Source organism: Pangasianodon hypophthalmus, chromosome 22 (genome assembly GCF_027358585.1).
Source record: "Pangasianodon hypophthalmus isolate fPanHyp1 chromosome 22, fPanHyp1.pri, whole genome shotgun sequence".
Taxonomy (NCBI): domain Eukaryota; kingdom Metazoa; phylum Chordata; class Actinopteri; order Siluriformes; family Pangasiidae; genus Pangasianodon; species Pangasianodon hypophthalmus.
This window is the reverse complement of record NC_069731.1, coordinates 20,442,921-20,459,025: the sequence shown is the minus strand read 5'-3', so window position 1 is coordinate 20,459,025 and position 16,105 is coordinate 20,442,921. Positions and strand designations below refer to the sequence as shown.

Sequence of the window (16,105 nt, the reverse complement as noted above, 5' to 3'; positions counted from 1 at the left end):
TGATGCTCGCCTACAAAGCCAAAAACAGACCAGCACCCACTTATCTCAAAGCTCTTATCACACCTCTCACTGCACCACGCTCCCTCCGATCCTCTAGCACTGCTCGACGGATCCCTCCATCTCTCAGGGTACAAGGAAGACCTGCATCAAGACTCTTCTCTGTTCTGGCACCGAGGAGGTGGAATGAACTTCCCCTAGATGTCCGAACAGCTGAGTCACTGCACAGTCTCCAAACGACTTAGGTTTTCCTAAAGTACTTAAATTAGCACTTAAAAAAACAAAAACAAAAACTTCAAAGACTTCAAAGCACTTCTGTAAGTCGCTCTGGATAAGAGCATCTGCCCAATACCATAAATGTAAATGTAAATGTAAAAGCACCAGGATCTCCAGAGCTTCTACCTAAAACTCAAAGTAAAATAGTGGGTGGAGTCAAATCTAATGAATTCAGAGCCAATTACAGGCCTCTGTCTCTCTGTTCAGGTTCCGACCACCAGATTTCCGACATTTCCTCACCGTGCCTCAGTGTCTCACTGCGTCTCACTCAGTGAGGTATTGCAGCTCTTGTGAACATTGATGGCATCATAAATTCGGCTAAATACCGGGATGTTTTAGCCCAAAGGCTGGTTACCTCTGCAAGGAGGTTAAGACTCAGCCTAGATTAAACTTTCAGTACACACTTGATTGCAAGACACAAAATGATTCTTGCAACAAACGTCTCAGTCTCCAGATTTGAAGCCTGTTGAAAACTGTGAACTGAAGACGACGTCCACGTGCACAAACCTGAAGATATACAGGAGCTCGAAATGTTGAATATCCAAGATCCTCTATAAGTGTCTCCAACCTTGATCATTTTACAAGAAAAAAAAACTTTTACCGGAAAAAACTTAAATTAACGTTGTGTTAAAATAACCAACTATACAGGGACTCTGTATGTTTAAGCTCAAAATATTACACATCGCTTGTGTTTTTTTCAATTTATATGTTTATTGTTCAGGTGGTCATGAAGGCTGGCGATTCTGCGCAATCCTGCTGCTTTTATGTTCAAAGTTCCTACATTCATCAGTGATCCGTAATAAAACCCACGCAATGGGATGAGACTAGTCTAAAAGTCATCATGCGTAAACAAAAAAACCTGCCTCAGGAGATAACTGAAAGCTTTTCACACTTGCAATGTCTGGTCTCACACTTACAGGAAAAAAAGCAGATTATGCTGCAAGGTGGAAAGAGAAGCACTTTGAGAAGCACTCCTGGGCCCTGACGCACACAGAGCCAGTTCCTCAGCCTCGGCGTGGAGGAACAGCCACAGTGACGGTGTGAACGGATGAACGCTTCCTGTTAGGATCCAGCGTGCTGCTTGCAGCTAAATTAATTTCAGTTCTGACTTCAGATATAACTTCAATAAGAGCTTTCAGAGTAAATGAGCTTGCTGTGCGCTTTTCATCTTGGCGGCAGAGAGAGCGGCAGAGAGAGCGTCTCGGTGACATTCACTTATCAGTTTCTGTGTGAAAATGAACACTGATAGGTGAGCATGCCTTCAAACCAGCGCTGTGTTCTTATCTTGAGAAGAGCCACCTGTAGTGCGGAGAATGTCCTGACATCGCCACGCTGCGCTTTAACACAAAAAACCTCACACCTCCCCAGTTAATTAATGGAGACATGAAGGTTAAAGGCAAATGTCACTCCTGTCTCCATCTTTATCTCAGTGTTTTTTTGTTTTTTTTTTTTGCTCTGTGCCAGTCCTGTCACATGGCTCTCATTTAGTTAAATGAATTTTTTATGACACATTATATCATGAATCAGTTCAGAACTAACCTTTATCATTTATTTAAACTTATTTACAATTTATAGCTATTATGATTAATCAGAATAAATTCATTTAGTTACATGAAAAAAATCAACTTTTAACTAGAAACACAATGGATTTTATGGATGTTTTATGTAACTAATAAATTTTGTGTGCCTCTCTCTCTCTCTCTCTCTCTCTCTCTCTCTCTCTCTCTCTCCCTCTCTCTCCCTCTCTCCCTCTCTCTCTCTGTAAAATACTGTTCCAAACTGTTTCATTAGTCTTATACCACAGCAATTACAAATACTATTTTAATTAATTAAAGAATAACACATCATACTTTTTACCCATTTATAGTTATATTTAATGTTGTGGAATGTCCATGAGACAAGTTCATAGTTATCATATAGCTGCTATAAACAGCTGTTTCCTCACCAGCTTCTCAGAGTGTAAACTTCTCTGTGCTGAAGATGTCAGAAAACTTCAATTTACAGCTTTACCTCCGACTGTTACAAAGTGCTGACACTGGAGACTCCTTCCATACAAGTTAAATAAACATCTCCTTACAGCAAACTCCACCATATCAGTGGTTTATTTAATCTGTTTATTATCAGTGGAGCATCCGCTCTACACGTCCCCGTGACCGAGCTGTTACTATGGAAACGATAACGTGTTAGAGCGAGCGCATTAATATAAAGCTGCGCTACTGTCAGAGCTGCTGTTATAGAAAACTAATCAACACCTTCTGACCAATCACAATCCAGAACTCAACAGCGCTGCGACATTATTTAGATTCTAAGGACCAGGTAAAAAAGATACTTGAGTACATTTACAGAATAAATCTTCTGTGTGTAAAGAGAAATGTAATGACACAAACGTGAGGCTTGTTGGTACGTGAGGAGTTTTGAGTGTAAACAAAATATAATACGTGCTCAGTGATAGTCTGGATGTCGGAGGGTCTTGTTCAGATTCAGATACAGATTCAGTGTTCAGTAGGATCAGAACTTTATCAGATGTGGATGAGTGGGAATAAACCCCTAAACCTCAGCATGCAGACAGCATTCTCATGTCTCCACCTCAGTACAGCAACACAGGAATTGATTTTTATAATAAATTATATAAACCTCATGGTCTTGGCAGTCACTCAGCTTCCCTCCTCTGAGCTCTTACACAAACAAGTTCTTTTTACTTTCTTCCTCTGAGACATGTCAGGCTGTAGCCATACAAAGAACAACACAAAGACTCTCGCATCACTGAGGACGCAAGGTCTTCTGGAGGAGAAATGAAGCACTGGAGTAACCTCTTCTGGCTCTGATGAGCGAGATGGAATTGACCTCTGACCTCGTCTCTGATCACTGGGACCGCTCAGATCAGCGGAGATAATGAATTCTGATACTATTCCATCAGGAATTTATGAGATACTCTTTGATTTCCTATAGTTCTTCATTTTTCCACTTAAAATATTGAGCTCCTTCTGCACATTCGATCCAAAGCAAAAATAATGAATGAGAACAAGCGTACACGGGAGAATGTGTGCCGTGATCTTCAGGATGTTCTGCCGCTCATCCATCTTTTCTTGGAAAGTTCTCCACTTGTCTCAGCTTATTACTACAGTCTTAGAAAGGTTCTTCAGGTGTCGCTCTGGGAGAACTCTTAAAGGTTCTACCTAAAACTCTACCTAAATCAGAGAGTTTCCCTGTCAGAAAAGGTTCCAACAACGTATTAATAAGAACATAATGAGCAAAACTTTGCAGTTTGTTCCTCACATTTTTGTAGATGGCACGTTGTTTCCATGGATCCCGAGTCCAAGTCGGAGCTAAATATCGGAGACAGGAATCAGTACTGAGGGTAAATGATTAAAAACAAATAGTTTCTGATAAAATATGGATTTTTACTTCCTTGATTTGCTTTGGGTGACAAACATTCTTATACTTTATACTATTAACATTATAAACATTTATAGAACAAGATTCTATGTTCAGCTTTTTCACTGTTTTATCACAGCATTATTTTCTACTCACCACTTACTTTCACACACACACACACACACACACACACACACACACACACACAGTTCTGACCACACAGAAGACTTTATTTTCGAGTACAACATACTTTATTATCTTTATTAACAAGTGCGACTCCAATTCTGACAGAAGAGATATCTACGTATATCTTCTTATGTGTGGCTGCGTCAAATAAACCCACTTTTATTTTACTTCTATATGTTTATTTCTATATAAAAATACAGGTACATTAAAATGCTTTTAATTGTAACAGTGTGCACTTATCACAGCGTCACAGGAAACCGCTTCAGTGTGAAACTGCAGCAAACGTAATGGTAAGAAAACATGATGGAGCAATGCAGTAATGTGTTGATATTAAACATGGCCATGTGCACAGAAACAGCGCAGAAGCGTAAACTAGCCTGCCTAACCAGTGCATTAACACCCACACACACACACACACACACACACACACACACACACACACAATGAATTCACCTATAAATGCACAATATAAGCCGAACAGCAGACAAAAGCGTGTACAGAAACAGGAACACGAAAAGGTCAGTTTGAATAATGATCATTTTCTGCGTAATGCTGATATTTGTTGCTGACATATTTTTTCATCCAGACAGTCATCGAAATATTTTACACATACACAGTTTGTACCCTGCTGTAACATGAGTTAAATTATTGAAGGATATGGTAATGAGGTAATTAGTTAATTAGGTAATTAGGTAATTAGCTGAGAAGTTGTAAAATTAGGTGTGATGAAAGCAGAAATGAGTTGGATGCTCCTTCAGTGTTAATCGACACCCAGGCGTAATTTCTTTTCCAACAATGTCGTGAGTACGCTTTAGGTTATAAAAATGTCAATTTGTGCACCATTTGCACTTTTAGAGAGCAATGACAGGCTAAAGAGATGGTGTGATTGTTTTTAATGAGCTCATGAGCTGTTTTCTATTCCAGAGACTTAACTAACCAAAATTTCTCAGCTCAAGCTCGACACATACTTTATTAAAGACACTGAGAGGTTATTTCTATCCTCACTGTGTATAAGAAGCACTGTGAGTTTAATGTAGCATAATAATGAGCTAAGCATTAAGAAATCTGAGTTTGGAATTTGATAACAAAGACGTGCAGAAATTAAACATTTTAGGAGATGTTTATCTTTAATATTATGTGTAACTATTTTATTCTGTTATATACTTTTATTTAAATGCGAAGATGTTTGTACTGCAGCATCAAAGGAATTAAAACAAACAAATATAATACTAAATTAATTAATTAATTATTATATTAATACATTAATTAATTGATGAATGCCAACCCCTATAATACTGCCTAGTCTGATTGTTTTTTTTTTTTTTGGAAAGACACCAGTTTTCCAAACGTTATCAGTGTAATTATCTGCACTCATGCTTCAATAAAGGCTTGTTAGAGAATAAATCTGATTTTATTATGTGAAATTATCACTTTATTAATGTCTAAACGATCTGTAATTTGGGCCTGAGTCAACATTCATGCATCATATCTAACAGTAGTGTATTAAACTATTCAAAACTATTCCTAGACTTTCCTCTTTAGATAGTATTCAGAATAAAACCTTTACTTTCTCTACCCTTACTTTACACGAATTGCTTTTTGTATTACATCTTAAATATATTTGTATTATTATGTATGTATTTACATTTTTAATTGTCCTTTTTGTAACTGATTGCATTGTGTCTCTGTATAACTCCTCGGTTTCTTGAACTTATTATTGGTGCATGTTTTGTAAGCTGTTTGGGATAAAAGCATCTGATAAATGTGAATAAATGAATAAATGTAAATGTATTCACATACAAACGCATTCCCTGTGAACCATGGCCCTATTTATATGCATATAAAATCATAAATGTACATAATATGGGCATGTTAATAAACATTTATGGTTATTTATGGAGAAGACTGAACTTGTGCACATGGTCTTACGCCTTATGGTTGGCCTATGCATGGTTTTATAAATCTGATTATTTTTGTTCTTGTGCAAACTTTTAAGTCGAATCCATGAAATGTTTATGAATGAGGCCTGAAAAACTGAAGCCCGACACCACAGCCATCAACAAACATTACACATCTTTGGTAACTTGATAACCATGAATAAAGAAATGAATGAACAAATTAAAGAATGAATCACATGTGTTTGTATTTTAACACTATATATGGCACATAAAATAAATAAAATTAAAGGCTGATGATGGAGTGTTAAAGCAAAACTGCTAAATATTCCACTACTGCATTAATGAATAATATTCAGACATTCATCATGAGGTCCCTGTTTCATCCATCCCATTAAATAAATAAAATACTCAGAATGAATATATCGTAAATATTTCACATTTTTCAAAGCGAATAAATATAAATAATATAGCGACAGTCATCTGCTTTCACACCTTTGCTTCATACATCAATAAATATAAAACACAACTTAAATAATAACACACGAAGGTCTTAAATAGAAAGATTTAGTCCAGTACCTGGTTTAAGCGTCGCGCTAAATTAACACCAAGTTCCAAACAAAGCTGAACGGCAACAACCACAAAATATTCTCCACATTCTCAAAAAAAAAAAAACTATATTCTTAAACATCAGAACATTTAGTTTTTTTCCAGACAGAAGCAGTAATGAGCTATTCAGAGTCCTGCAACACTCAACAAAGAACGCAGGAATAATGCACAGACGTCTCGAGCAGGATCATAGATGATTATCATGTGGACAGAAGGGGGCGCTGTGTTCATCCTCAACGCTGGGTTTAGTATCTGCGACAAGACAAAAATGAAACCTCTTTGCTTAATACTAATGTACAGACAGCTACAAAACACCTACGCAAGCCCTTCATGACAACTACACTCTTAAAAAACTCTTAGTGGTCCCTCTGGGGTAACCCTTAAAGGTTCTATGTAGAACCGTATGTCAGTGTTTTTCTATCAGAAAGGGTTCTAAGTTGATCAGAAGATGAATGACGTTTTCTCTGTACCTTTGTCTGGAGGGCCCATATGAATCCAGCATCTGGGTGCTCGCATGCTCCAGGTTCCAGCTGCACCTCTGCAGAACTTCCACACACTCGGGCCGAGTCTTCAGACCCAGACGGAACAGCTGCTCCACCTGTCCAACACACACAACAGTGATTGGCGATTGATCATTGTGAATAATGGTGATTAGTGATTGATTGTCAGGAACAATGGTGACTAGTGACTAGTCATCTGGAATAATGGTGTATCGTGTATATAAGCAGCAGCTATGATGCGAGCTGGAGAGCCGTATCGAGTGCAGGACAGTCTAGCGACAAATTCACTGCACCTTTTGTAAGTAATTCTAATCAAAATGCAGATTGTTAGTATCCCGTAACAACAGCAGCCATACTCCAAGCTACCTTGAGGTACTCAATAGCCTTCTGGATGTTCCAGCCGTGACTCTGGAGCGCTGTCTGACACTCCTCTACCGTCACTCCATGGACCGCCTCCTGTACCTGCAGACATATATACCAACCAATCAGCTTCCTTATACCTCACACACAGCCGGAATATGTTCTGGAAGATATGGCAGGATGCTCTGAATGTACCTGTTTCACACTGCTATAAGTGTTGAACGCTGCTGAGCTCGGAGAGCTGCTGCTGCTGGGGTTGGAGGTGGGATTGGGCTTGGTGATCTGCTGCTGCACCATGGGTCTAACGGTCGCCATGTTGGTCCGTCGTTCTTTGTTTTGCTCTGAATCTTTCCCAGACTTGTCGTATCTGTCGAGATGCGTCGGCCTCTCAGGAAGCAGGTAGTAGTGAGTGCTGCTGGCCTTGGTGGTGTCGCTCATGACCGGCAGGTTGCAGGGGCTCTTGGCTCGAATCTGGTCTACATTGGTGGAGGAAGTAGCATTCTGGGAATTGTAGTTGACTCTACTGGGGCTGAGCGTGAGCTTTGACGGCGCAGTGGATGGAGCGTAGGAGTACGACGAAGGGGAGAGGCAGGATCCTAGAGAACCAACACAGCACAGAATTGGTCTCTGCTGAGTGGAGATCATGGGACTGGGGGATCGCGAGCTGGGCTGGGACATGGCGTGGTCTCTCGGAGGAATCTGAGGAGGCTGAGGTCTCTCCTCATCATCACCCAAAGAGGCAGAAAGCCTGGCGCGTGTCCGTCTGGAAGGCCGTGTTGGCGGGATAGGGATCCTGGGTGGGATCTGGGGCTTGTCCTCGCAGGATGGCAGGATGATTTGGCGGTGTGGTAAGAGGGGTGACGAGGGCATCGATTGTGCCGTCGCTGGTACACGCAACTTCGCCATGACCTCCCTCTGTAACTCCTTGAAGATGTCAGCCGACTGCGAAGTAGACCGGTTCTCCACAGCGGGTTTGGATGGAAGGAACAGATTGTCTTCCACTTTGCACTTGGGATCTAAATCTCCTTCAACACTTTCGTAATTCTGGTCTGGATTGTCAGTCTTCGCAGTGTTTATGGAGCTAACCTCCACGTCCTCCTGCTCCTCACTCTCTAAAGCCACCTCGTCATATGCAGGGAGAGAAGGCAGCGGCCGGGAGTCCCAGTCCACCACGGGGGTTGGGTGCAGAGGGTTCGGCAAACTGCGGTACGGGCTCGGTGGAGGACCAGAATCCAGGATGGAGGCTCCAGACGGAGCGGAGTTGGAGGCGGGAGTCTCCGTAATTGGGGAAGGCGAGGCGGAGCTGAAGCTGTCGTCTCCGAAGTCGATGAGCGAGACCTCACTGAGGTGATCGGCCGGGTCCGAGTTCTCCCACGGACGAAGGCGTAGCCCGAGGTATGACGGTGCTTTCAGAGAGAGCTTCTTCAGTCCAGTGACTATGAGATCATCGTCATCATCATCATCATCGTCAATCACGGAGTCATAGAAAGGCTCTGAGAATGTGAAAGCAAACCGGAGCTGATCAGCAACGGAGGAACAGATTTACAGCTCAAAAAAATTCAAATGTTCATATTATTTATATATAAAAAGGCAAGAAATAAACAATGTTAAAAAAAGCCCCAGTTGTATATGATCCTGGAGGGAAGATCCCAAAATGTTAAATGTAAACATATCAAAACACATTTCCTATACTTGACTAAATGACTCTTGTCTATACCCTATACCCTACGTAGTGAGCATATAAAGTGAACAGGAAGTCAAATGTGCTAGAGGCTGAAATAAAATGAAAAACTTCTGCATAAAGACAAAGATGGCAGATCTTCATGTAGATCTCAGGTCACCTAAGAAAACGTAAAATCGAGGTCCTGTTTATTCAATACGCAGTGAAAGAGGAAGAGAACGGAGATGGTTCTTACTCTTGAGAAGAATGGCCGGCTGAGGAGGACGAGGTGGAGGTTGCTCTGAGGAACCAGGGTGGAGAAAAGACGATCATACAGAAAAGAAATTAATTAACAAATCACTAATTAACCATTCATTAACTAATTAATTTATTTGTAATTGATTAGACATTTCTAATGAATAATTCATTAGAAATTAATTAACAAATGCTTTATCAGAGCAAATCAGTTAGAAAACAAAAAGGAAGGAGATGACAATGTTTAAAGGTAATATTAAAGTTTGTTTTGGTCTCTCACTTTTGGCTCGGTTTGGTAATTTAGTGGGTCTGTCAGCATTCGGATCCATCCCGAGAACATCAGGGGGGTCCATGGGGTTCCCCAGGTATATACTACATACAGAAAGTAAAAGCACAGCCTGAAGATTTTAAACCTCATAGAGATTTTACTAACGTTTATTTTTAACAGCATCGTAAGTATGGAAGTGGAAACACAATGCTACGCTGCCCTCTGGTGGTGACAAACAGAACACTGTGTACAATTATACCGTATATACAGAATGAAGAATCTCCAGTGTCAGAATAATCGAAAGCCTGGATTTCTTACTCATCGATTTTATCAGGAGCGCCCCAGCTGCGGTGAGGGTCGGTGTCTCCGTGGCCTGTGTGGATGAAGCTGTGTTTAAGAGGCCTGCTGATGTCATGGGCAGAAAGACCAGCTACAGACGTCACCACGTTCCTGGGGAACTGACCCACCTTCAGAGTTTGACGGTTCTGACCTCGCCACCAGTAGTTCTCCGCCCTGAACAGATTTGAATCCAAATTCAAAATTTGATATCATATTATGATCATCATGCATCAGGATATTTAGGTTCGCTAGCACTGTGTTGCATTTAAAAAGTTTTTTTATTTATTACTTAATTAATTAATTAACTTTATTTATTACTTAATTAATTTTGTAATGGCCATCACAAGACCTTTATTAAAACTTTAATTAAATTGCAGTTGGGATTACTGGGCAACCAATCAGATTATAGAATTAGGACCTTTTGATTAATTATAAGTTTTCACACGTATTTATTTAATTTTCTACATAATGGTGAAATATAAAATTATTATTATTTTTTTTGTATTTTTTTTTGTAGCACGAAAAAATTCAGGCTGATGAACTTAAAGTCTGCATAAATTCAACAAGTGAAAAGATGATAAAATGAAACAGCTGGTGTGAAAACAGATAACGTTAAGTTCGTTCAGGTTAAATTAATGTAATAAGTTTGATATAATAATTTGATAAATTAATTAATGTTATAAAAGATTAGACTCCTTTGTATAATAAAGTGTGTTGTAATATAATATATACTATTACATGGATATTATATCATATCATCACATGACCATTCTCTATGCTTAATCATCTCGTTGTGTTGATTGACAGATTCTCACAAACTAAGTTAATAATAAATAATAATGTTTAATGACTTATTTATGAAATAAATGATAATTATTTGAACATAATGTCTGTAATGTGAATTCCACTTTTCCTTCATATTCATTAAAATAATCGAACCTCATCTTAAAATTTTTTTTTGTTTTTCCGCTTTGAGGAAAAAAGTGTGTAAAGTGTTAACTGGACGTTTTTTGACTCCAGTAAACCGTGATCACGTGACCTGCCCTCGATGATAGTGATGACTTCGTTGGCGTGGATCTTCAACTTGTCCGGTTCATCAAAGTCCTGCAGCGCTCTCATGTCCGTAGGCATCGTCTGCAGAGACAAAACATCAGTGTGTCAAAAATATGTTTACACACACACCAATAATCCAAATTATTCAAGTGCTCATGTAAACCATGATATAATAACATACTGGATTTTCAGATTTCAATAAATCTGAGTAAAACACCTGGATTTTATTAAATATTCATTATTTATTATACTGTTTACCTGATATCTTTTTTTAACATCTCATGTATGCAAACATAACATAATAACTGCATTATATAAAACTATAAAAACTCCCGAAATATTTTAACTGACTTCATTAAAGCCGTTCAAGTGCGTTTTGTTAGACTTCAAATCAATTTAGCTTCCAGTGAACCCAAACGCACACAACATGATGGATTAAAAATATAGATTTTAGTGTAATTTTTAGAAAATAAAATTAATCCACTACTCGATGATAAACTAATTTAAACACTTACAAGCTACTGTAAAAGAAAAATCTGCACTATTAATCAGTGCCATGGAGAACTGGAGCTTTTCCTTTATCACAATAATTTCATACAAGAAAATGCACTGATGAAATTAGAGCTGAAATCTGACTGTAAACATTTCTAAACATTAACTAAACATCGAATCGAGCGACTCTCACCTCCACGAGGAAGTCTCTCAGAGCCACGAACGTCGGTCTGTCCTCGGGTTTTGGAGACCAGCTCTGCAGCATGACGTTGTAGATATCCTGAGGACAGTCCTCGGGTTTAACCAGCCTCTCGCCTTCCTTATCGATCTTATGGAGGATCTGAGGAACAAAATTAACACCACGACTCACGTTAGTGTTCGGCATGAGCTCCTGCACGTAGCAGATTCTGCAAATCACAGGTTTATATTAATGCGCTTGCTATCGTTTCTATAGTAACAGCTCATGCTTCTATAGAACTGTTATTCTCCACTAATAACAAATGGATTTTAAAAAAAATCATTCTTGAAGTAAGGAGATGTTTAATTAACATTTATGGAAGGAGTCTCCAGTGTCAGCACTTTGTAACTTTAAGTGAGAATAGGAATTCACTTTTTCATGGTTGTTTCAATTATAAACTATAAAATTTGTAACTGTTGGTTAATTGCTGTGGTGTAAGAGGAATAAAACACTTAGGGACAGTAACAGTAACTCCGCCCCATCAGTATTTTACTATAATTCCAACACACACTGTGTTTATTACTTATTTAAATATTGTCAGATGCAGAACGAGGTAAGTGTGTACCTGGCTGCCATTGAGGCCGACCCATGGCTCCTGGCCGTGACTGAACATCTCCCACAGCGTCACACCAAACATCCAGGTATCACTGGCATGAGAGAAGGTTCTGGTCTTCAGGCTCTCTGGAGCACACCTGATGAAGCACACAGTGTGTGTGAGGAACGACGAGAGAGAGATAAAGAGCTATAAAGAAAATCATCTCTCCAAAACTCCTCACCAGGCAAACGGAACCTTGTGGTGCTCCTGCATCACGTAATGGTCGTCGTTCTTGGGCAGCGCACGCATCAGGCCGAAGTCTCCGATCTTGACGAGGTCATTGGAGGCGAGCAGGATGTTGCGAGCGGCCAGGTCTCGGTGGATGAAGCGGCGTGACTCGAGGTACGCCATTCCACACGCGATCTGCACGGCGTAGCGGCATAGCACCGAGATCAGGATGTGACCCTGCCGCTTTCTCAACCTGTCCAACAGAGAACCAAGTGGAGCCAGCTCTGTCACCTACACACACACACACACACACCCACACACACACATACACACACACACACACGTATGTAAATGATTTCATGGCCATACTGAACTAAAAAAATTCATGCATATGTTGATAAACAACAATCAGCTGTAAATTAACGCATTCATGGCATATTTACATTAACCACGCCCACAAAACTCAAAGCTCACAGAAAGCTGAATGCGACAAAATGATGACGTAACTCTGAAAAAGTGCCTCCTAAGTGCAACGTGCACTAAGTCTTCCAGTAATGCAGCTCAGCCACTGCAGCGCATCAGCTACCATAGACACACACTAACTCCTCCTCCTGCTTTTATAAGGTGCCATTACTTTTGTCCTCATTAAACAGCTAGTCTTAATTGTGTTATTTTATGGATTCGTTTTGAAATCGCTTCCTTTCAAGTCATTAATATGAAATGACATAACGAGTTTCACAAAATGTTCATTAAATTGGTGAGTTCATTAAAGTGACAGTTCCTACGTTCTCATGTACAGTGTTAATTCTACAGTTCTGTGCAGCTCTGAACCACAGAAGGAAGGTTCTGGATAAACACGACATCATATAAAACTGAGCGTACACGTGTTCTTCTTCATCACGTCAGAGTTCAGAGTTCGGTCTTTGAGCCTCACCATCTTCATGGGGTGTGTGAGGATGACTCCGTACAGCCGGATGAGGTTCTGATGATTCAGGGAGTGCATGGCGTTCACTTCCCGTATGAAATCGTCCAGACCTTCCGTCTGATCCAGCAAATCCGTCTTCAGGCACTTCACAGCAACGTTCAGCTGTAATCACACACACACACACACACACACACACACACATTTCATGACCTTGATATAGTTTCTCATGCCTACATTAAAGTGTGTGTGTGTGTCTCCCCTCACCACTCGTCCAGACGGAGCATGCCACTCCCCTCTCTTCACCACGCCGAACGATCCGTCTCCGAGTTTCTCCAGCACCGTCAGGTCTCGGTCGCTGATCAGACAGGTCAGAGCCTCCGGCTGGGATTCACCGTGAGCCTCGGCCGGAATGCTGCAGGGCGACGAATCCCGAAACGTCACTCCCGGCTGAGCCTCCGTGTCCGGTCTCTTACCTGTGAACACCTGCAGGGGGCGGAGACTACACTTGGGACTCCACCCACTTTTACTTTACTTTTACCTCATCCAAATGTAAACCTTTACACTCAGCTGTGTGTATTTTTCTGTGATGATGATGATGATGATGACGTGTCTCTTTGCCTGTAATGTGTGAGACATGAGACGTGAGATCGGCATACCTTCATCCACGACTTGCGTTTACACATCGCTCTGCGTCTCTTCACTGCTTCCCACAGACGCCGCTGACCTTCACAACACCACAGAGAGAGAGAGAGAGAGAGAGACAGAGAGAGGGAAAGAGAGAGGGAAAGAGAGAGAGAGAGAGAGAGAGAGAGAGAGGGAGAAAGGGAGAGAGAGAGAGAGAGAGAGAGGGAGAGAGAGGGAGAGAGAGGGAGAGAGAGAGAGGGAGAGAGGGGGAGAGAGAGAGAGAGAGAGAGAGACAGAGAGAGAGAGAGAGAGAGAGAGAGAGAGATACAGAGAGAATCCTCTCACTTTATCATGCGCTAGTGTAAAGAAATTTAATTTCTAATCATCTATAGTATGACGTTCCTGCGTTATGACATCTGTACATTATGCGTGAGCTCACGCTGTACTCTCACTGTTATATATATTTTATCTTTAACCTTCTTTTCTTTTGTTTTGCAGACAGTTACAGCACCACCGTTCCCTGCATGTTTACATTCTACTGTTATTTAACATCTCATATTATTTTATTTTTTAACTCCAACATAAACGTGTTTCTTGTTATTTTTGTGATTAGCGTCTATACGTTTTCCTATCGCACAAAATCTCATTTTCAAACAGTGGATTGAGGAATCGTTTGAAGATCTTTTCTTTTTCAGTACGAGTTTAAGACAATTAAAATGACATTTATAACAATTTAAAAATGTCTAATTGTGATATGAACGTCAGATCAGAGCCACCGTTCCAACTCACAGAAGGATGAAAGCGAGAGTTTTCATTTCAAGGTGTATTTCCAGTTGCATGCAGTGTGATTGAAATAAAATAAAATAAAATAGATCACTGGATGGATGGATGTACTGTATTAATCCCTGATGGGAAAAATAAAATAAAATTGAAATTAATTCAATATTAAACATTTGAAATTAATTAAATACTCATGAATAACAGCAACAGTAAATAAATTGCACTAAATTTAAAAGCCATAACATTAAGTCATTTTTTCCCCTTCTTTTTTTGCTTATCGATTACATACACATTATATATTTATTTTATTTATTTGTCCATATATATATATATATACTCTAGTGCAGCACCTATACACTGTAATATACACATTATTACTGTGCAATAATTTAATTTCCGTTTGGAGAGGGATAAAGTTGAATTTTATAAATGAACAGAGGTCATAAAACGCAATAAACAGGATCTACATCTACATCACAGTCACAGCCGCTCAAAAAGTTCCCTCTGAAGGAACCCTTAAAGGTTCTACGTAGAACCCTACAGCCGGAAGCTAAGAACCCGTAACTATCCAAAGAACAATTAAAGAATCATTTTTTCAAACAGTGTACAGTATTTCTGAGATTTTACAGTGAAGGAAAAATCCTTTTCCACGCAGGACAGGTCGATACACTTAATATGTAAGAATGTAAAATGAATTATTTTGTAAAACGAATCTGAACGCAGCCAAACAGTTAAAGTGAAATGAATCATCACAGAATCTGATTCTCTCTGATTCACATCTGATGCTGAATGAGTCATGTTTGCTTGTTAAATCTGTGTGTGTTGGAGGCTGAGCACCTGTGAGTAGGAAGCGTGTGACGTGCGTGTGACGTGCGTGTGACGTGCGTGTGACGTGCGTGTGACGTGCGTGTGACGTGCGCCCACCCCGTGCCCACCTGGCCGCCCCATGCCGATCTTCTCCAGGTCTTCGGTCTTCACGTAGTCGAAGTGAGAGAGACGAGTGACGTTAAGCTCGTCTCGGATTCGCAGGAAATACTGCTGCAGCTGCACGTCTGTGAGCAGCTCCATGAGCCACTCCGTCCCCTCGTCCGACTGCATATCTGCTCTAACCCCACACACACACACACACACACACACACACACACACACACACACACGATACTGACAGCTCATGACTCACAGTGTCAATCCAAAACACACCAAATGAACCCTCCTGCTTTACACGTCACTCGTTAGTAACACACGCTCCACTGCCAAAATGTAAAACTTTATTTACATTATAATATATTTTATCTTCATTTCAATTATTTATTTATTAATTAACTGTGTAAATGTGGAAATAGACATATTCAGGGATTGGTATGTGTTTGTGTGAACTGTAAATAAAAGATGGATGTCATGGATCTAAATTATATTTAATACGTTATTTATAATATTTAGAAATTCTATTCTTCTTAGTTAAAATAAAGATGACTACTTTTATTATTAATTAGTTATGAATAACAATAAT

At 40.0% G+C, this 16,105-nt stretch overlaps 1 protein-coding gene across 1 annotated transcript in view; it reads right to left on the bottom strand.

The window, feature by feature from the left end:
• Positions 1–4,570: 4,570 nt before the first annotated feature.
• Positions 4,571–16,105, bottom strand: part of tnk2a (tyrosine kinase, non-receptor, 2a) — a 13,884-nt gene continuing 2,349 nt past the window's right edge. Inside the window, exons 2-16 of the mRNA XM_026937990.3 lie at positions 15,531–15,700; positions 13,848–13,915; positions 13,456–13,674; positions 13,201–13,353; positions 12,280–12,557; positions 12,069–12,195; positions 11,459–11,605; positions 10,760–10,854; positions 9,700–9,894; positions 9,394–9,485; positions 9,115–9,159; positions 7,394–8,691; positions 7,205–7,300; positions 6,809–6,936; positions 4,571–6,590 (exon numbers count right to left, since the gene is read on the bottom strand). Coding sequence (XP_026793791.3) covers positions 6,584–6,590; positions 6,809–6,936; positions 7,205–7,300; positions 7,394–8,691; positions 9,115–9,159; positions 9,394–9,485; positions 9,700–9,894; positions 10,760–10,854; positions 11,459–11,605; positions 12,069–12,195; positions 12,280–12,557; positions 13,201–13,353; positions 13,456–13,674; positions 13,848–13,915; positions 15,531–15,693 — 3,111 coding nt within the window. The 5' untranslated portion in view covers positions 15,694–15,700 and the 3' untranslated portion in view covers positions 4,571–6,583. The remainder of the gene's footprint in view (positions 6,591–6,808; positions 6,937–7,204; positions 7,301–7,393; positions 8,692–9,114; positions 9,160–9,393; positions 9,486–9,699; positions 9,895–10,759; positions 10,855–11,458; positions 11,606–12,068; positions 12,196–12,279; positions 12,558–13,200; positions 13,354–13,455; positions 13,675–13,847; positions 13,916–15,530; positions 15,701–16,105) is intronic.